Source organism: Hypanus sabinus, chromosome X2 (genome assembly GCF_030144855.1).
Source record: "Hypanus sabinus isolate sHypSab1 chromosome X2, sHypSab1.hap1, whole genome shotgun sequence".
NCBI classification, from domain to species: Eukaryota; Metazoa; Chordata; class Chondrichthyes; order Myliobatiformes; family Dasyatidae; genus Hypanus; species Hypanus sabinus.
In genome coordinates, this window is record NC_082739.1 from 6,994,945 (window position 1) to 7,015,887 (window position 20,943).

A 20,943-nucleotide genomic window follows, 5' to 3' on the forward strand; every position below is an offset into this window, starting at 1 on the left:
AGGAGATGCGAAGGGATTTAGAGAGAGTGGATTGGGTCAAGTTGTTTTATGGGAAGGATGTAATAGAGAAATGGAGGTCATTTAAGGGTGAAATTATGAGGGTACAGAATCTTTATGTTCCTGTTAGGTTGAAAGGAAAGGTTAAAGATTTGAAAGCACCATGGTTTTCAAGGGATATTAGAAATTTGGTTCGGAAAAAGAGGGATGTCTACAATAGATATAGGCAGCATGGAGTAAAGGAATTGCTCAAGGAATATAAAGAATGTAAAAGGAATCTTAAGAAAGAGATTAGAAAAGCTAAAAGAAGATACGAGGTTGGTTTGGCAAATAAGGTGAAAGTAAGTCCGAAAGGTTTCTACAGTTATATTAAAAGCAAGAGGATAGTGAGGGATAAAATTGGCCCCTTAGAGAATCAGAGTGGTCAGCTATGTGTGGAGCCGAGGGAGATGGGAGAGATTCTGAACGATTTCTTCTTTTGGGTATTCACTAAGGAGAAGAATATTGAATTGTGTAAGGTGTGGGAAACAAGTAAGAAAGTTATGGAATCTATGACAATTAAAGAGGTGGAAGTACTGGCGCTTTTAAGAAATTTAAAAGTGGATAAATCTCTGGGTCCTGACAGGATATTCCCCAGGACCTTGAGGGAAGTTTGTGTAGAAATAGCAGGAGCTCTGACGGAGATCTTTAAGATGTCATCAGAAACAGGGATTGTGCTGGAGGATTGGCGTATTGCTCATGTGGTTCCATTGTTTAAAAAGGGTTCTAGAAGTAAGCCTAGCAATTATAGACCTGTCAGTTGACATCAGTGGTGGGTAAATTAATGGAAAGTATTCTTAGAGATAGTATTAATAATTATCTGGATAGACAGGATCTGATTAGGAGTAGCCAGCATGGATTTGTGCGTGGAAGGTCATGTTTGACAAACCTTATTGAATTTTTTGAAGAAGTTACGAGGAATGTTGACGAGGGTAAGGCAGTGGATGTAGTCTATATGGACTTCAGCAAAGCCTTTGACAAAGTTCCACATGGAAGGTTAGTTAAGAAGGTTCAGTTGTTAGGTATTAATGCTGGAGTAATAAAATGGATTCAACAGTGGCTAGATGGGAGATGCCAGAGAGTAGTGGTGGATAATTGTTTATCGGGATGGAGGCCGGTGACTAGCGGGGTGCCTCAGGGATCTGTTTTGGGCCCAATGTTGTTTGTAATATACATAAATGATCTGGATGATGGGGTGGTAAATTGGATTAGTAAGTATGCCGATGATACTAAGGTAGGAGGTGTTGTGGATAATGAGGTGGGTTTTCAAAGCTTGCAGGGAGATTTATGCTGGTTAGAAGAATGGACTGAACGTTGGCAGATGGAGTTTAATGCTGAGAAGTTTGAGGTTCTACATTTTGGCAGGAATAATCCAAATAGAGCATACAGGGTAAATGGTAGGGCATTGAGGAATGCAGAGGAACAGAGAGATCTAGGAATAACAGTGCATAGTTCCCTGAAGGTGGAGTCTCATGTAGATAGGGTGGTGAAGAAGGCTTTTGGAACGCTGGCCTTTATAAATCAAAGCATTGAGTACAGAAGTTGGGATGTAATGTTAAAATTGTACAAGGCATTGGTAAGGCCAAATTTGGAATATTGTGTACAGTTCTGGTCACCGAATTATAGGAAAGATATCAATAAATTAGAGAGAGTGCAGAGACGATTTACTAGGATGTTACCTGGGTTTCAGCACTTAAGTTACAGAGAAAGGTTGAACAAGTTAGGTCTCTATTCATTGGAGCGTAGAAGGTTGAGGGGGGATTTGATCGAGGTATTTAAAATTTTGAGAGGGATAGATAGAGTTGACGTGAATAGGCTGTTTCCATTGAGAGTAGGGGAGATTCAAACGAGAGGACATGATTTGAGAGTTGGGGGCAGAAGTTTAAGGGAAACACGAGGGGGTATTTCTTTACTCAGAGAGTGATAGCTGTGTGGAATGAGCTTCCTGTAGAAGTAGTAGAGGCCAGTTCAGTTGTGTCATTTAAGGTAAAATTGGATAGGTATATGGACAGGAAAGGAGTGGAGGGTTATGGGCTGAGTGCGGGTAGGTGGGACTAGGTGAGATTAAGAGCTCGGCACGGACTAGGAGGGCCAAGATGGCCTGTTTCCGTGCTGTGATTGTTATATGGTTATATGTTGACCCCAAGAGTGTAGAAAAGTTGTAGATATGTGGCACCAATGCCTAACTCTGGATTTCAAAATCAGAATCAGATTTAATATCACTGGCATAGATCGTGAAATTTGTTAACTTTACAGCAACAGTACAATGATAAATAAAGATAGAGAAAAAACTAAGTGTATATATCTATATATATTTATATATAATATATAGTTATTAAGTTAAATAAAAGGTGCAAAAACAGAAATAAAAAAGTAGTGAGGTAGTGTTCATGGGTTCAATGTCCATTTAGAAATCAGGTGGCAGAGGGGAAGAAGCTGTTCCTGAATCTCTGAGTGTGTGCCTTCAAATTATTCCTCAATAATTTCTCACTATCTGTTTATTACGCTCAACTCAGACATTAAATCCAACATCTTGAAGTTTTCGATCAGCTCCTATGAAATCCCCTATAGTTGTGCTATATATTTTGGTGTTGTGCACTGTTATCATTTCTATCATAGTTAAATTCTGGACATAACAAAATGAAAACAATATGCTAGACTGAGTAGCAATGTTTCTTATCAGAGACCTTTGGTCAGAATGAGGAAAATTTGCAAATCAACCATGCAGAGAAGGTGCAATAGCCAAGAGAACAATAGATTTTTCTGATGGAGAGGAAACTAAGAAAGTGGTGATGTTGATTGAGAGATGGCTTTTTAAATGGAGATGACCAATTCAAAGAAGGTGTTAAAAAAGATGAATGGGAAAAAAGAAAAGTAGTCATTGCTGGAATTGTAAGACACATTGAGCAGAAAGCAACATGTTACAAACCAATGGAGTTTACTGTGTTCTGATTGAACTCAGCTCAGTGTAGTTCATGAATGATAAAGCCTTGCAACTCTACACCATTCAAGACTTCCTCACATCACCTGAAAGCACTGGAGAGATGAAGATGCACTTCAGAAGTGTATTTATTACTGAGGGAAATGCAGAAGTCCTTTTGCTCTCGGGAAATTCCCCACAAACAGCTAAAACATGAATGACTACTGATGATGCTGGCTGAAGATAAGATACAGCACAGAATAGGCCCTGGGGGCTCTTTGAGTCAGGACGCTCAGCAATCCCCCAGTTTAATGAAGCCTAATCACAGGATAAATTTACAATGACTAATTAACCTACTAACTGGTACATCTTTGGACTGTGAGAGGCAAAGCAAAGCACCCAGGGGAAACCCATGCGGTCACAGGGAGAAAGTAGAAACTCCGTACAAACAGGACTGGGAATTGAACCTGGGTCATCTGTACTGTAAAGTGTTGTGCTAACCACTACACTATCGTGCCACCCCTTTAGGTTCATGGTATTATGGGAATCACAGCATATACCAAGGTCTCTGAGAATGCACTATAATAACCTGTAAGTGGAATATCCATATACGTAGCCTCCTGTGCTTTAGTAAATTGTTTATAAATGTGCAAGTAAATTTGATTTCCTCTGACTTCACATTCAGCCTGACAACCATATTTGTACAGCATTTAATGTTTTGTTAAAAATGCATTAGCAGTTAGAAAATAATCTAACCCAACAAGGACTGTAAAAAAATCTACGTGAGGCTTTCAATGTGATTTTCTCATAATTCTGACAACAAACATTGTACATGTACAGGGAAATAAATTAACCAATACAGAATACGTCACTGTGAAAGTATCTTCACACAATTGTCTCCAGGATGTGTTAATATGTAATTGTATTCATATAAACTTCAGTACCAATCTTGCTAAAAGGTGTTGCAAATGGCTTGAAAAGCTCATGATTATTGAAAAGCTTATGACCTATCCTAGAAAGCACTAGGTGATGTAACCTTGGACCATTGGGTCTTTCAACATTAGACACTCTCGCCCAGGCGACCCAGGCAGGGTTGATCAGGTCCTGACTTGTGTCCCAGCATTAATGCCACATTCAAATTTGCCAACAACACCACTGTTGTAGGCCAAATCAAAGGTAGTGATGAATTAGCATATAAGGGGGAGATTGAAATTCTGGCTGATTGGTGCCATTAGAAGAACCTCTTACTCAATGTCAGCAAAACAAAGGAAATGATTATAGACTTTAGGAGAAGAAAAGGCCTCACTGCAAGATCAGAGGAGGAGAGGGTGAGTAACTTTAAATTCCTCTGCGTTATTATTTCAGAGGACTTGTTCTGGACTCAGCATGTAAGTACAATTACTAAGAAGGCATGACAGTACCTCTACTTCCTTAGAAGTCTGCAAAGATTCAGCATGACATCTAAAACTTTGATAGATGTGCAGTGGAGAGTATATTGACAGCAGCATCACAGCCTGGAATGGAAACACAAATGCCCTTGAATGGAAAATACTACAAAATGTAGTGGATACAGTCCAGTATATCGCCGGTACAGCCTCCCCACCATTGAACACATCTACACAGAGCGTTGTCACAGGAAAGCAGCATCCATCATCAGGAACCCCATCATCCAGGTCATGCTCTCTTCTCACTGTTGCCGCATGAAGAAGGTACAAGAGCCTCAGGTTCAGGAAAAGTTATTACCCCTCAACAATCAGGCTCTTGAACCAAAGGGGATAACTTCACTCAACTACACTTGCCCCATCACTGAAATGTTCCCTCAAACTTTGGATTCACTTTCAAGGACTCTTCATCTCATGTTCTCAATAGTTATTGTTATTATTATTATTATTTCTTTTGTATTTGCAGTTTGTTGTCTTTTGCACACTGGTTGTATGCCCAGTTGGTGCAATCTTTCATTGATTCTATTATGGTAATTAGATTTATCAAGTATGCCCACAAGAAAATGAATCTCAGGGTTGTGTTTGGTGACATATACAGTGTCTTGTAAAAGTATTCAGCCCCCAATCCTTTGTTCACATAAATGAGTATTACAACCAGGGATTTTGATCAATTTAACTCAGAATTTTTATTTGTGAATCATATGCTCTTTTTTTACAGCTTAAATTTTGAATAAAGAATCTTGAATCAACAATTTTGCATGAAAGTCAAGAATAACATTTTAATTCCATTTTCTATATTTGGCAGTAGAAAGAATCATTAATAGATCGGTATGCAAGTGCTGCAAGTTCAATATTGTACACAAACAAATATATCAAATAGTTGTTACTTTTTTAATAATGCTTATTACTAAAGAGGTTACGTGATGGTTAAAAAGTCTTTCATATTTTTAGGAACAGCTAAAAGTTTCCACTAGAACTTGGACCATAAGACCATAAGACGTAGAAGCAGAATTAGGCCATTGGCCCATCGAGTCTGTTCTGCCATTCAGTCATGGTCGATCCTTTATCCCCCTCCTCAGCCCCACTCCCCAGCCTTCTCCCCGTAATATTTGATGTTGTAGCCAATCAAGAACCTATCAATCTCCACCTTAAAGAGACACAACAGTGACCTGGCCTCCACAGCTGCCTGTAGTAACAAATTCCACAAATTCATCAACCTCTGGCTAAAGAAATTTCTCCGCATCTCTGGTTTAAATGGGCAACCCTCTATCCTGGGGCTCTGCCCTCTTGTTCTAGACTCCCCCACCATAGGAAACACCCTTTCCACATCTAGTCTGTCTTAGCCTTTCAAAATGCGAAAGAGGCAATGATATCTCCCCTCATCCTTCTAAATTCCAGCAAGTACAGGCCCAGTGCCATCAAATGTTCCTCATATGATAGCCCTTTCATTCCCAGGATCATCTTTGTGAACCTCCTCTGAACGCTCTCCAATGCCAGCACATCTTTTTTTAAATAAGGAGCCTAAAACTGTTCACAATACTCAAGGTGAGGCTTCACCAGTGCCTTATAAAGCCTCAGCATCACATTTTTGCTCTTATATTTTAGAACTCTTGAAATGAATCCTAAATTGCCTTCCTTACCACTGACTCAACCTGCAAGTTAACTTTTAGGGTGTTTTGCACTCAAAATCTTCATATCATCTGCAAACTTGGCAACAAAGCCATCTATTCTATCATCTAAGTCATTGATATACAGCATAAAACTTCATTATACTTGGTGCTGACAAGACTGATAACAGTTTTGAATGCAGTTTTGGTCTATCACAAATTAAATGATAAATTATTCTCCTATTCTTGCTCAACTGTTTCCATTCCATCCTTTACTAGATGTCTCTAGATCGTGATTGAAAAAAGGAATGGACTGATAATCTCCTTATTACAGGTCCTCCCAGCTTCTGAATGTCTAATTTATTTATAGCCAATGTATATGAATGAGCATTTGGGAGAACAGGATGGATTTACAGACCGCTGCATCTCTTGTTGTGTGGGAACTGGGTTCATGGCTGCATTTCCAATTTGCAAACTGTCATAATCTAGGTGGACCTACATCCCAAATGCTGAAAGTATCTGAAAAGTTCCTATTCCTGCCCCAGGAGTTGGTCAAGTAATTTGTAAAAAAGTGACAAAACTTGGGGCTTATTTTAGGGTTTGGCTCCATATGCGATGTGCTCTTACTAAAGAAGCCTGGTGTGGGTAGATGGTGCCAGATTTTGCATAATCCTTACACTTTATTGCCAATAATAGAGTAAATAGTTAAGTGGTACCATTTTCAAATCCTATCCAATCACAGTTTAATAGATCTCAAACCTTCGAGCATGATGTAATGCCAGGTTCCTGCCTTAATCCCTTCCTATATTCTTTGACTCCTTTCTTTAACTAAAATTTATCAATTGATAGATTTTTCTTTTAATGGTTTATGTAATAGCAACTGATATATTCTTAAGTTCCCCAAACTTTACCACACTTAGTGAATAGAAGAATTTCCAATTCCTTTTTGAAAGACCTTGGTCTAACTTCTTTGATCTTGTGTCATCCTCCTAATTTCCCAAGTAACAGAAATTCTTTCTCTCTGTCTTCTTCAGAAATGTTACTGGACGGAACTAGACCAAATTCTGTTAATTAGCCTCCAACTACACTCATAGCAGCATGTGTCAATATTGACTAATTAGTGTTTATCAATTACTCTGCAGTAGATCCAGAAACAATACATGAAGTTATTCAGTAGTTGAGAATACTGGAAACTAATGGCCCAAATCCACTGTTTCTTCCCAAGGTCACTTGGTCTCACTAAGGCATGTTTCAAACTGCTCGTATACTAAATTCCAAAATCATATTTATTTCCAGAAATCAATTTGATTTGCATTAAATTAATCAACAATGATAGGTTTCAGGTTTTAGTTGGGAAATTACCCACTCTTTCACTGAATCAATATGGGCTTGGGTGGTGTGGATCAATCTACTCTCGGTATTATAATACTATCAGTGACTATCTATCAGAACAGTGAAGACAAAAGATCAAGTTTTTTCTTTGGCTTCATCTATAGGGCAGCATTTTAGGTTTATCGGATCCTTTTAATCTACCCACTGTAAATAGGAATTGTTAAAATCGAACTCTAACTAAGGCCTTTACCCACATTGGGACTGAGAACATTCTTTGTCCAATATGACACATATTGAATTGTTCAAGTGGAAACTATAACTCTAAATTTATCTACTATTATTTGTTAATATAAATTAGTAAGCTTTTGGTTAAAATATATTAGATACCTAGTGATTACAGGTAATATAGCAGAGCAGTGCAAACTGTAGACTTGATTCAATAAACTCTAACGCTTTGCAAAGACACCATGAAATCCAAATGTTATTCGAACAGGCACTTCTGCTCTCCCCATTTCTGTGAAGGTCTTAGCATCCAGTACAAGCAGCATGCTACCCTTGCTCTGAAAAAAAATAGAATCTTTATTGGATTATCAGTTAAAGCCATGAATACCAAAATCCAGTTTCATATGAAAGATATTTTGTTCATTATTTTTGATGTCATGTTAATCCTTCTTGATGATTAAAAACATATTAGGAGATAATCAATTACAGCTCATATTCCTAGCAGAGGTATAATGACACAGCAAGAATCTTTCATTCATTTCTATGAATGGACTGGAAACTGTAGAAGCCTCCAACCTGATGGCATGAACATCAGTTTCTCGGGTTTCCAGTAATTGTCCCTGTCCCCCTCCATCATTCCCCATTCCCATTTCCCTCTCTCGACTTATATCATTACCTGCTCATCACTTCCCTCTGGTGCTCCTCCTCCTTCTCTTTCTTCCAATAGTCTTCTACCCTCTCTTGTCAGACTCCCCCTTCGCTAGCTCTTTATCTCTTTCACCAATTTTCCAGTTCTTTACTTGACCCCTCTCCCAGTTTCACCTATCACCTACCACCTTGTACTTCTTCCTCCAATCTTTTTTCCCAATCCTGAAGGAGGATCTTGGCCCAAAATGTTGACTGTTTGCTCTTTTTAATTGATGCTGCCTGGCCTGCTGAGCATTCTGTGTGTGGAGCTGTAAACTTTGCCTGTTCTCCCCTTTCCCCATTCATAGTCAAATGCCTGACGTGTAGGTTACTCCAAAAGGGTTTGACTTCTGAGCACTAAATTGTAAAATAACCCACGCAGCATTTTTACTTACCTTCTTAATGGTCAGAGATTAATTTTGTCAGAAATTCATGTTGAAAATAAATAAAGATCAAAACATTACACTGGTGTTCCATCTTCTACCAGCAATTAATGTGAGCTCCTAAATGTGATTCTGGGATCATTTGCTAAATATAAGTGTTCAATATAAAATTGATAACATATATGGAGGTCAGATCTCACCTGAAGCAGAAGTTTCTATCAGTCTTTAATAAGCAATTGTACATGTCCGCTTTGCATTTGATGCTGACAAAATTCAGTTCAACGTCCCCTGAAGGTGATAGATTTGATGGGCATTTGAGAGAGAATAAATTGTGGGGGAATGATCCAGTTTTTTCTCTCTATTGCCAACATTTACCTTCTTCTAATTACACTCCCCTGGACGGAGAACTGATTAACAAGTATCCATCATCCTCTCAGACAGCAACAATTGCATTAGTGTCATCTGGAGAACCCAGGTCTCCACTGGTATTCCCTTTGTCTTGTCCACCCCACACCCCTATGCAACCTAAAATATGCTAATTTTCTGACATTTTCAGTTATGCAAAAAAGCATAGACCAGAAACATTAATCCTGTTCATCTCCACAGATATTGCCCAACTGAATCAGAATTCCCATTTTTTTCTATTTTTACTTCATATTTAAGCATCTACAGATTTTTATGTTCCTTAGTACTTGAAACGGCTGTTTATGTGATGTTTAAATGGGATTAACTTTCCCAAGTCCCTTACTAACGTCCAAACATTCACAGGACAAAGTGTAAGCTTGTTTACATGACTGAATCTGTTGCAACATTCACTTAGGTCATGTTTGGTGAGTTCTCCAATTCCATTTATCTGCCTTAGCTCCATATCCTTTAAAACCCTTGCCTGTGAGTGAGGCCTCCATTGGTCAGGGCCAACCATGGATGTTGCGTCCCAGCTGTCCAGATACACAAGCTTGGGCAGTACAATATGGAGAGCAGGCTGTTTGCCTAAAGAAAATAAAAAAGTACCCCTGCCTAAGAAAACTTCTAATTACCTGATTTGGTGAAATAGCTACACTCAAAATAACTCCATCATCCTCATCTGTTCCATTAGGAGAAGGCACAAAGACTGGTTCTGATGGGTAGTAGCCTTTCTCACTCCAGATCTGTGGGGACAAAAAACAATTACCAGACTAACTTATGCTTGTTTACAATCTTCTAAGCCCAAGTCTCCCCACAAAAATAAATACAATATTGAATGCTTGATCAAAGGCAAGTTTGATATTTCTATTACATCAGTGTTTTCAAACCAGTTAATTGCAAACACTATAAGAAGAGGAGATACTGGCTTAGTGGGAGAGGGGAGGGAAGCAGACTAGGAGGTCAACTTTATGAACTAGAATTTATAGAATTAAACCCTTTAAGTTCCAAGTGTTAAAGAGTGAATTCTAGAAACTTCAAGTCACAAGGCAAAAACAATAGCCGTCAATTGAAGTAAATATGAGGAAATCTGCAGATGCTGGAAATTCGAACAACACACACAAAATGCTGGTGGAACGCAGCAGGCCAGGCAGCTTCTATAGGAAGAAGCACTGTCGATGTTTCAGGCCGAGACCCTTCATCAGGACTAACTGAAAGGAAAGATAGTAAGAGATTTAAAAGTAGGAGGGGGGGGGGGAAATATGAACTGATAGGAGAAGACTGGAGGCAAATATTTGGTCAGCAAGGACTGGTTAGTAAGCAAGTACAATTGTATAGAATAGGATAGAGGCACAATAAGTTTGGTTAAACAAAAGATGACAGAAGTGGAACACCAATTAAGGGATTATTGAGAGGACAATGTGATACTAAAGGAAGGAGTATGAGTGATGTTCAGATGGAAGCCAAGATATTAGAAGAGGAAAAGATGGAATTGAAATGGATAATAACTAGAAGGAGACAATGTTAGACAGAGACAAGAGACTGCTGCTGCTGAAATCTAGAGAGAAAAACTCAGCGGGTCAGGCAACATTTATAGAGGGAAATAAGAAGTCCAGATAAAGGGTCTCAACCTGAATCGATGCTATCTATCTCCCTCCACAGATGTTGCCTAACCCCTTGCCATCTTACAGCAGTTTGTTGGGTTTCTTGAAGGGGACAATATTACATTGCTTTGGAACTCCAAGATGATAGTTGGGATTAAAACCAAAACCATCATTAGAGAAGTCTGGATTCAAACACAGAAGGAACAATTGAGCACAATTCCGTCGTTGGATAATTAAGGAGAGCCGGTAGGAAAAGAGGTAGTATGACTTAAGGTAAAAGACTTAAGTAGAGTTGAGAAGAACAAAGAGGGTTAATTCACCACAGACACTTTTAAAGAGGATATCTTTCATGAACTTGGTTAAGATCACTTTGGTTTGTTTGGGACTTAATTTCCAAGGTTCTTCCAAAAGGTTCAGGAGAGGTGAGCTTGGAGTTAAGGTAGGATAGACAGAGGAGAGGGGGATATTCTTGAAGAAGTAGAACCATAAAGCCATAAGATATTGGAGCAGAATTAGGCTATTTGGCCCATCAAGTCTACCCATCACTCCATTATGGCTGATTTATTATCCTTCTCAACCTCATGCTCCTGCCTTCTCCCCATCACTTTTGATGCTCTTACTAATCAAGAACCTATCAACATCTACTTAAAGTATACCCAATGACTTGTCCTCTACATCTGTCCATGGGAATGAATACCACCGTCTGGTTAAAGAACTATTTGCAATGTGAACTAGCACTTGGGTCAGGAAGACGTTAAAATGAAGGCTATACTTCTTTCATAAGTGCTAAAGATATAAATAATGTCAGTTTATTTATATTGTAAGCAATATTGATCAAGATTTTGCCATGAAAAACACAAATAGGTGAAAAATGAGGATTTGGAATGAAGTGGGAAACATTCTGTTGGAGGGAACTCTGTGGATTGAACAAATTGTTTGTGGCTCCAAACTGGAGTCTCTTGTGTCTCCCTTTGGAGCATAGTAATAAAGCCCCTTTTTACTGGGTGTCTCTAGAGGTGCGACTTGTTAGTTCCTCGCTAACAGCCACCAGACTCTGCGGTGAGAAAACCACCTTTCTCAGATTCTGTATGTCTAGGGTTGATATGACCTGGGTCCCACCAAACCCAGGAAGCTAGGTTGTCTCGACCACCCAATACCCGATCTGTGTGAATTCTGTGTAACTACTGCCCCCAAGAAATTGTCCAACTGCAAGAAATAACAGACCATACACTACATACAGTTATAAAGAAAGTGTATTTACAAATGTCAGCTATATAGAGCAGTTGGTAGGAAAAAGTAAAAAATAAAAAGGGCCCATTATAGTTAACCTAGTCCAAATGAGCACATAAGTTGGAGCTCATCTTGAAGCTGATTTTAACTCGTGCCGGACCCATGGTCTGTGTGAAAGTACACACCACCTTCCAAATATCATTCAAAATCTACCTCGAGCCAATAGGCTCCCCCACAAGCATATTGCTTTTTCCTCCTTGAAGCCATTCATCTGCACCAAGCATCTTGTGCAACAGGGGCAGCATCCTCAGCCATGTTTCCTCCAGTCTTCTCCCAGCTCCCGTCATAAAGGCCTCAACCCACACCAGTGTCTGTCACCTTTCTGTCTTTCTGCCCAGCGCTCTCTGGAACCTTTTCCCAATTCCACCATCCTGATTGGCTGATACAACATTCCAAAGCTGAACAACATAGCTCCTTATCTTTAGCTCAGACACAAACATGTTAGAAGCAGAACAGACTGTTCTTACAGAACTGCTAAAACGAAATACCTACAGCAGAGCAGTAAAAATTTTAACCAGGTCGTTACGGTAATAAAAATAGATTTTACATTTTAATGCAATATTTTCTTGTCTCAATGGCAGGGAGATATCTAGAATTTATGATATAGAGACAGTCCATTCAATCCAATAGATCCATGTATCTGTTCACCCATCCTTCTATAATTGCCTTATATCATTGATGTTCCAAATAGATCCTCAGTTCTGATCAAGCAAGATCCAATCACAAAATACAGAGGAAGTATTAGTTCTATATGGATAATTTTATTCCACTGTTATTTATAGCTTACTAAGCAAAGCACAGAGGAGGTTCACAACTGATCATTCATTCAAAATAATGATAAAATACAGAAAAAAGGCACAGATTTTTAAAGTAGGGCTGGTAAACATGTACCATGACAACAATATTAGATTTCACTTCACTTATACCTTATATTTCTTTGTATCCACATCCATCTTTATTAGAGTGTTCGGCATCACATGCTTGGTTCCACATGCATAAAAGTATTTGTATTTTCTGGTGCTGTACTTTGCATAGTTAATTTGTGGAAATTCCATTCCACCTTCATCCAGAAAATCATCATCATAGAGCTTCTCCGACTCACACCAAATCTATAGAAGAAAAAAAGACCCACTGTATTGCAGAAAAGAATCATGGAAATTTTACAAAAGAAGGCTACTTGGTCCATTGGTTAGGTACTGTTTAAAAGGAGAACTACAAAAGCTAATTTCACTTTCCTGTGTTGGGATCCATGGCCTTGAAGGTCCCTGGTCTCAGGTACCTATAAAATGTGATGAGGGTTTTTGCCTCTACCACCCACTCAAGCACTGAGCTTCAGAACACTACAACCCCTTGAGAGAAAAACCTTCCCTCATCTTCCCTCCAACTGTCCTACCAGATGCTTCCTAGATTTTGATGTGTTTATTCTACCTAGTCTATCATAACTTTATACAACAAAAGCAATAAACATTGCAAATGCTAAAGGGTCTTCCAGCTGAAACATTATCTGTGTGTCACTTTGCACAGATGCTGTCTGATCTGTTGAGTGCTTCCATGCTAATGTTATTTCAAATACACAGGAACTGCAGCTTTTTGACTTTGTAAACATTAGTTAAGATTCCCCACTGTTTCAAACTTAAAAAAAACAAGTTATCCAATCTATTCTATGTTATTGAACCCTTCTTAAATTTTTTATTTAGAAGCATAGATAAAGTGGACAACCAAACCTATTTTCTAGGGCAGCAATGGCCAATAGCATAGGACACCTGATTAAGGTGAGTGGAGGTAAGGTTGGAGAGGGGACACCGGAGGTAAATCTTTATACAGATTTGTAGGTTTGTGGAACACTCTATTGGAATGGTGGTAGAGGCTGATACAATAGTAACATTTAAAAGACCCTTAGATAGTGATGTGCATAGAAGAAAAATGGATGGATCTGTGTAGCAGGGAAGGGATAGATTGATTCAGTGTCCAAGAAGAGTCGTGTGAGCTGCCTTAATGATTATTGCCCAGTAGCACTCATGTCTACAGTCATGAAATGCTTTGAGAGGTTGGTCATGGCTAGAATAATCACTTGCCTCAGGTAGGATCTGGACCCATTGCAATTTGCCTATTGCCACAATAGGTCTATGAAAGATGCAATTTCAATGGCTCTTCACATGGCCTCAGATCACCTGGACAATACAAACACCTATGTGTGGATGCTGTTTGTTGACTATAGCTCAACATTTAACACCATCATTCCTGCTATTCCAATCAAAAATCTACAGAACCTGGGCCTCTGCAATTGGATCCTCGACTTCCTAACTTGAAGACCACAATCTGTGTGGATTGGTAATAATATCTCCTCCTCACTGATGATCAACACTGGCGCACCTCAGGGGTGTGTGCTTAACCCACTGTTCTACCCTCTATATACGCATGACTATATAGCTAGGCATAGCTCAAATACCATCTATAATGATACAACCATTGTTAGCAAAATCTCAGATGGAGGTATACAGGAGTGAGATATACCAGCTAGTTGAGTGGCATCATAGCAACAACCTTGCACTCAATGTCAGTAAGACCAAAGAACTAACTGTGGACTTCAGAATGGGTAAGACAAGGCAACACACTCCAGTTCTCATAGAGGGAGGGATCAGAAGTGGAGAGAGTGAGCAATTTCAAGTTCCTGGTTGTCAAGATCTCTGAGGATCTAACCTCCCAACATATTGATGCAGTTATAAAGAGGGCAAGACAGTGGCTATATTTCATTAGGAGTTTGAGAAGATTTGGTTTGTCACCTACAGCCCTTGAAAACTTCTGCAGATGTACCATGGAGAGCATTCTGACAGGCTGCATCACTGTCTGGTATGCGGGGGGGAGGGGCTACTACTGTACAGGATTGTAATAAGCTACAGCAAGTTGTAAAATTAGTTAGCTCCATCATGGATACTAGTCTCCGTAGTATCCAAGACACTTTCAAGGAGCAGTGTCCCAGAAAGGCGGTGTCCATTATCAAAGAATCTCATCACCCAGGACATGCCCGCTTCTCATTGTCACCATTAGGAATGAGGTTCTAATGCTAAGGCTCATACTCAGAAATTCAGGAGCAGCTTCTTGCCCTCTGCCATCCAATTTCTAAATGGACATTGGACCCATGAACACTACCTCACTTTTTTTTCTGTTTTAATTTAACTCATAAATATATATATTTACTGTGATCTATTTATTTATTATTTGTTATGTATTTATTTATTTATCTATCTGTGTTTATCATGTATTGCATTGTACTGCTGCTGCTAACTTAACAAATTTTGTGACATATACCGATGATATTAAACTTGATTCTGATCATTTAGTATGTTTATATAGGTTGCACATCATGGGCCAAAAGGCCAGTACTGTGCTCTGCTGTTCTATATTCTATGCCCCGTGAATGAGCATTTCCATAGGTGTTCTGGTTTCCTCCCTCTTTCCTTAGACTGTCTGGTTGGTGGGTTAATATACCACTGTAAATGGTTGATACAACGGAATAGATAGTTATGTGAGACACATAAAGTTTGCAGGAAGTGAGTGGGGAAATGGGACCAATGGGATGTTCTGAGAGTTGGAAAGACAGGTTGTGTTCAAAGGATTCCAGAGACCAATGGCTGTGAGCTACTCATGAACTATTATTTGTTATTCAAGTATAACATTTTATACTTAATAAACTTTCAATCCTTCACACCAACTATTTGGTTCTGCTCATTTTGCCAAGTCTGAGAACATTCCTCTCAGTTAAGATTTTCTGGTCTTGACATCATTCTGATAAATAATGACCTTCTCTTATATAATCAAATTCTTCCTATAATGTATGCAGTATATTCTTAAATAATAGGATCTTCATTTTTCATGAATTATTTGATCTCAAAGAGGATGTGTACAGATAAATACAAAGTACTCAAAACATCATAAAGCAATTAGTGATTGTGATGAGGCATAAGCTGACATTTCAGGTGCAGAGCTAAGTGTTTAGAGGCTCTCTGTATCAATCACTCCCAGGTCAGTAATGTAATAGTCTTTCTTTTCTGCCTCACTATTTGCCTTAGCTTTAATCTTAGAAAACAATCCTAGTTATCACCTCTGATGCTACCTGGTCATCATGGATGAGACCTCTACCACCACTATAGTTATGTTTTAAGTGTAAAATCTAAATTCTGAAAATTGTTAGCAGGCCAGACAGCATCTGATGGTAACAAAATTAAAAATACATCCTCCTTATTCTTCTATAAGTTTTTTTTCTCATCTTTTTAACTGCTGTTCATTCTCCTAGTCATAATGTCAGCAAGAAATCCATTTGACCACCTGACATTGTTTGTACATGTTATTATGCTGCAAGCATTGAAAAGTGTATTTATTGATTGATTGAGATACAGTGCGGGATAGGCCCTTCCGGCCCTTTGAGCTGGGCCACCCTGCAACCCCTTGTTTAATGCTAGCCTAATCACAGGACAATCAATCTATCAACTGGTAGGTCTTTGGACTGTGTAGGAAACCAGAGCACCTGGAGAAAACACACGCAGTCATGGGGGAAACATGCAAACTCCTTACAGGCAGTGGCAGGTTATTTCTGCTCCATCCCAACAACTTTCCATCGACTCTTGATCAGTGGGGAGATAGTTCCCAAGATACACAGAACTGTAGTAACAATCAAACTAAATAATCTACTGTGTAAATAATTAATTATCCCTTTAAATTGTACTGACAGAGCATTCTTTGTGTTGTTGAGTCTGTGTTTAGCTGTGGGAGGTTAAGAGGCATCAGATAGAACTTACATATGGCAACTCAGGTGTGAAACCAGGAATTTACACCAACTGACTGCACAATCTGGATGTTCTATTTGCTATCAGCAAGTGGTTATTGCACTTGTGTTTACTGTGTGGTGCCTGTTACATATTCTGTCAGAAATTACGGCATTTTTACAGTATCTTTAGGGAGAAAGGGATCGCAGTAGCCAAAAATGTAATATATTTTAAATTTAAATGAGTACATTTAACTTTGGCCATCATTCATAAGGAAGCCAATTACAAACAAGAAACAGTTTCTATTTCATAAAAATGAAATAAAGATTGGCATGCTGATAGCAAATAAAGAACATACCTTTCCTTCTGCCTTTTGGAAGGCACGTGCACTGCTGTACGTCAAAGTGTTGAGGTTCTCTTCAATCGGTCTGTTGGAGTTGATGTTCAAAGGCAAAACAAGCCTGTTTGGCAATCCTTTTGGAAGTGTATTGTAAAGCTAAAATGCAAAATATTTTTAAATGCATTAACAAGAACCTTTACAGTAGATCACTAGAAAGGTAACAAATTCAGGACTATAATGAATAGCCAATCTAATGTTGATGAAGGTACCATACAGAGTGAAATAAGAAGCAATCAGAGCAGAAGGCCAAAGCCTAGATCAGGGATTCCCAACATAGGGTCCATGGACCCCTCAATTAATGGTAGGGGTCCATGGCATAAAAACAGTTTGGGAACCCCTGGCCTAGATTGTTCTAAGGACTTCTAAAGAAGAGAACAGAAAAATATTGCAGAGTTGAGGGTCAAAGGAAAATAATAACATAAGAGATAGTATCAATTGACTGCATTACCATTTAATAAGATTGTGGCTGACATTTTACCTCAGTATCACTTTCAACTACTAACTACAAATGGGTTGATACCCTTAATATTCAAAAGGCTATTATCTTTTTCCTGAATATACACAGTTACTGAGCCTCCACTTAATTCTTGTATTGAAAATTCCAAAGAATCGCTGCCATTGAAGTGATGAAATTTCTTCTCATCTCAGTGCTGAATAGCCAATTGGAGAATTGGACCCCCGGTTCAAGACAATTCAGACAGAGAAATCATCATCCCATGATCTAATCTGACAAGCCAAGTAGAAATGTTATACATCTCATTGAGATTACCTCCCATTCTTCTAAATTTTAGAGTACAGGTTTCCCCCACTATCTGAAGGTAGAGTGTTCCTATGAAACTGTTCGTAAGCCGGAATATCGTAAAGTGAAGAAGCAATTACCATTTATTTTTATGGGAAAAAATCGTGAGCGTTCGCAGACCCAAAAAAAACTACCAAATTATGCCAAATAACACACAAAACCTAAAATAACAGTAATATATAGTAAAAGCAGGAATGGTCTGATAAATACACAGCCTATACAAACTAGGAATACTTTTCTGCAATCATTGCAGCACTGTCTACCGTAGCGAAAATATCACGCAAGCGCTCTCGGCAGCACTCGCGGCAGAAACACTCAGCGCAAAGCGCTATCGGCAGAAGCACTTTTTCCAGTAACCTTTAAGCTGTGAAACTACCGAATAACACACAAAAATACACAGCCTATATAAAGAAGAAATAACGTACGTACAGTGTAGTTTCACTCACTGGAATCGGGAAGACTGTGAACACACTGATGATGGTGTGTTAGGCTGAGTCGTCGGAGGTTGGGGTGGAGGGAGGTAGAGGAGACTGGGGTGTCATCTCATTGTCGTCTGTTTCCTTCAGGGCAGGCAGGTCACCTTCTTCCATGTCTGCCTGCCTGCCTCACTGTCGAAGGTCGAGGTTTGTCGTCTGCTGTGGCTGATGTGGAAGGCTTGAAAAACGACGGTATGCTTGACTGCTTAGCCTCGCACATTTTTCTATCATACAGTTCTTTGTAAGTGCTCAAACAATGCCCTAAATCTACGTACCCTTTCAAAATTGAAGTCATACTTTTCTTCAATCATTGCAGCGTTGTCAATTGCAGCGAAAATCTCATGCAATTGCCTCATGTTCAGTTCCTGGACGTCTTCACTTTCGGGCTGTTCGCTACTGCGTTCGGTTTCGATTGTTATTCTTTCCTCTTCATCAGCTCTTTATCTGTCAGTTCTTGGTCATGGGATGCCAAAATCTCATCCTCGTCAACTTCCACAAACCCTCAGCCAAACTCATTATATCCTTACTTCGTTCACCATGATCGAAACGCTTAATTATGTCTAGTTTTACGCTAAGTGTAACACCCTTACGCGCTCTTTTAGGCTTTTCCGATACCTTGGAACTCATCTTGCTAACAGATGTACAAAATAAATCGACATAAAGCACAGATGCTCACAGGCACGTGTTTAAGCAATGGTGGCTAGAATGCAGTTCCGGGGGAGGAGCTCGGCTGCTCGGGGCGCGCGCGCTGCCTTTGACCGCGCGCTACCTTTGATCGCGCGCTGCCTTTGACCGCGCGCTACCTTTGATCGCGCGCTGCCTTTGACCGCGGGCTACCTTTGATCGTCCGCTGCCTTTGACCGCGCGCTACCTTTGATCGCGCGCTGCCTTTGACCGCGGGCTACCTTTGATTGCGCGCTGCCTTTGATCGTCCGCTGCCTTTGATCGCGCGCTGCCTTTGACCGCGGGCTACCTTTGATTGCGCGCTGCCTTTGATCGTCCGCTGCCTTTGACCGCGCGCTACCTTTGATCGCGCGCTGCCTTTGACCGCGGGCTACCTTTGATTGCGCGCTGCCTTTGATCGTCCGCTGCCTTTGATCGCGCGCTGCCTTTGACCGCGGGCTACCTTTGATTGCGCGCTGCCTTTGATCGTCCGCTGCCTTTGATCGCGCGCTGCCTTTGACCGCGGGCTACCTTTGATTGCGCGCTGCCTTTGATCGTCCGCTGCCTTTGATCGCGCGCTGCCTTTGATCGCGCGCTGCCTTTGATCGCGCGCTACCTTTGATCGCGCGCTGCCTTTTTCGTCCGCTGCCTTTGATCGCGCGCTGCCTTTGACCGCGCGCTACCTTTGATCGCGCGCTGCCTTTTTCGTCCGCTGCCTTTGACCGCGCGCTGCCTTTGACCGCGCGCTGCCTTTGATCGCGCGCTGCCTTTTTCGTCCGCTGCCTTTGACCGCGCGCTGCCTTTGACCGCGCGCTGCCTTTGACCGCGCGCTGCCTTTGATCGCGCGCTGCCTTTTTCGTCCGCTGCCTTTGACCGCGCGCTGCCTTTTTCGTCCGCTGCCTTTGACCGCGCGCTGCCTTTTTCGTCCGCTGCCTTTGATCGCGCGCTGCCTTTGATCGCGCGCTACCTTTGATCGCGCGCTGCCTTTTTCGTCCGCTGCCTTTGACCGCGCGCTGCCTTTGATCGCGCGCTGCCTTTTTCGTCCGCTGCCTTTGATCGCGCGCTGCCTTTTTCGTCCGCTGCCTTTGATCGCGCGCTGCCTTTGATCGCGCGCTGCCTTTGATCGCGCGCTACCTTTGATCGCGCGCTGCCTTTTTCGTCCGCTGCCTTTGATCGCGCGCTGCCTTTTTCGTCCGCTGCCTTTGATCGCGCGCTGCCTTTTTCGTCCGCTGCCTTTGATCGCGCGCTACCTTTGATCGCGCGCTGCCTTTTTCGTCCGCTGCCTTTGATCGCGCGCTGCCTTTTTCGTCCGCTGCCTTTGATCGCGCGCTGCCTTTGATCGCGCGCTGCCTTTTTCGTCCGCTGCCTTTGAACGTAACAATGAAAACACCTTCCATTAGCGAAAACAGGTAACTAATGTAGGTCTTTGGTAACAGTGAGTTGACGTAACGTGAACGTTCGAAAAACAGGGGACACCTGGTATAGGCTCAGACTGATTAACCCTTTCTGATAGGACAAACTTCCAATGTCAGGATTAATCTGGTGAACCTTCATTGTACTTTATTGCACCCCGCTTATTTATTCTTTTGCTTGAAGCCTTATAAACTCCAGCAGATTTGTCAAATGTGATTTGCCTTTCATAAATCCACATCAACTCTAACAAATCTTGTAATTATTTCTCAATGTTACTTTATCATTTCTTAATAATTAATTCTTGCATCTTCCCTACCACTGATATTGAGCTCACTAGGTTACAGCAACTCAATGCATAAAAGCATGAAGACATGGTCAAAAGGTTCAGTTGTTGTTCAGACCAAACATCAGAATGAGATCTAAGTTACCTTGACCATGGGTTGATTGTTGGGGCTTTGAGTATGTTAAAAACTGCTGATTTCCTGGGATTTTCACACACAACAG

General features: G+C 40.6%; 1 protein-coding gene across 1 annotated transcript in view; it reads right to left on the reverse strand.

Annotated features, from left to right (window-relative positions):
* Positions 1 to 5,109: 5,109 nt before the first annotated feature.
* LOC132385110 (carotenoid-cleaving dioxygenase, mitochondrial-like) overlaps positions 5,110 to 20,943 on the reverse strand; it is a 65,647-nt gene continuing 49,813 nt past the window's right edge. Inside the window, exons 9-12 of the mRNA XM_059956862.1 lie at positions 17,047 to 17,184; positions 12,852 to 13,034; positions 9,667 to 9,777; positions 5,110 to 7,897 (exon numbers count right to left, since the gene is read on the reverse strand). Coding sequence (XP_059812845.1) covers positions 7,784 to 7,897; positions 9,667 to 9,777; positions 12,852 to 13,034; positions 17,047 to 17,184 — 546 coding nt within the window. The 3' untranslated portion in view covers positions 5,110 to 7,783. The remainder of the gene's footprint in view (positions 7,898 to 9,666; positions 9,778 to 12,851; positions 13,035 to 17,046; positions 17,185 to 20,943) is intronic.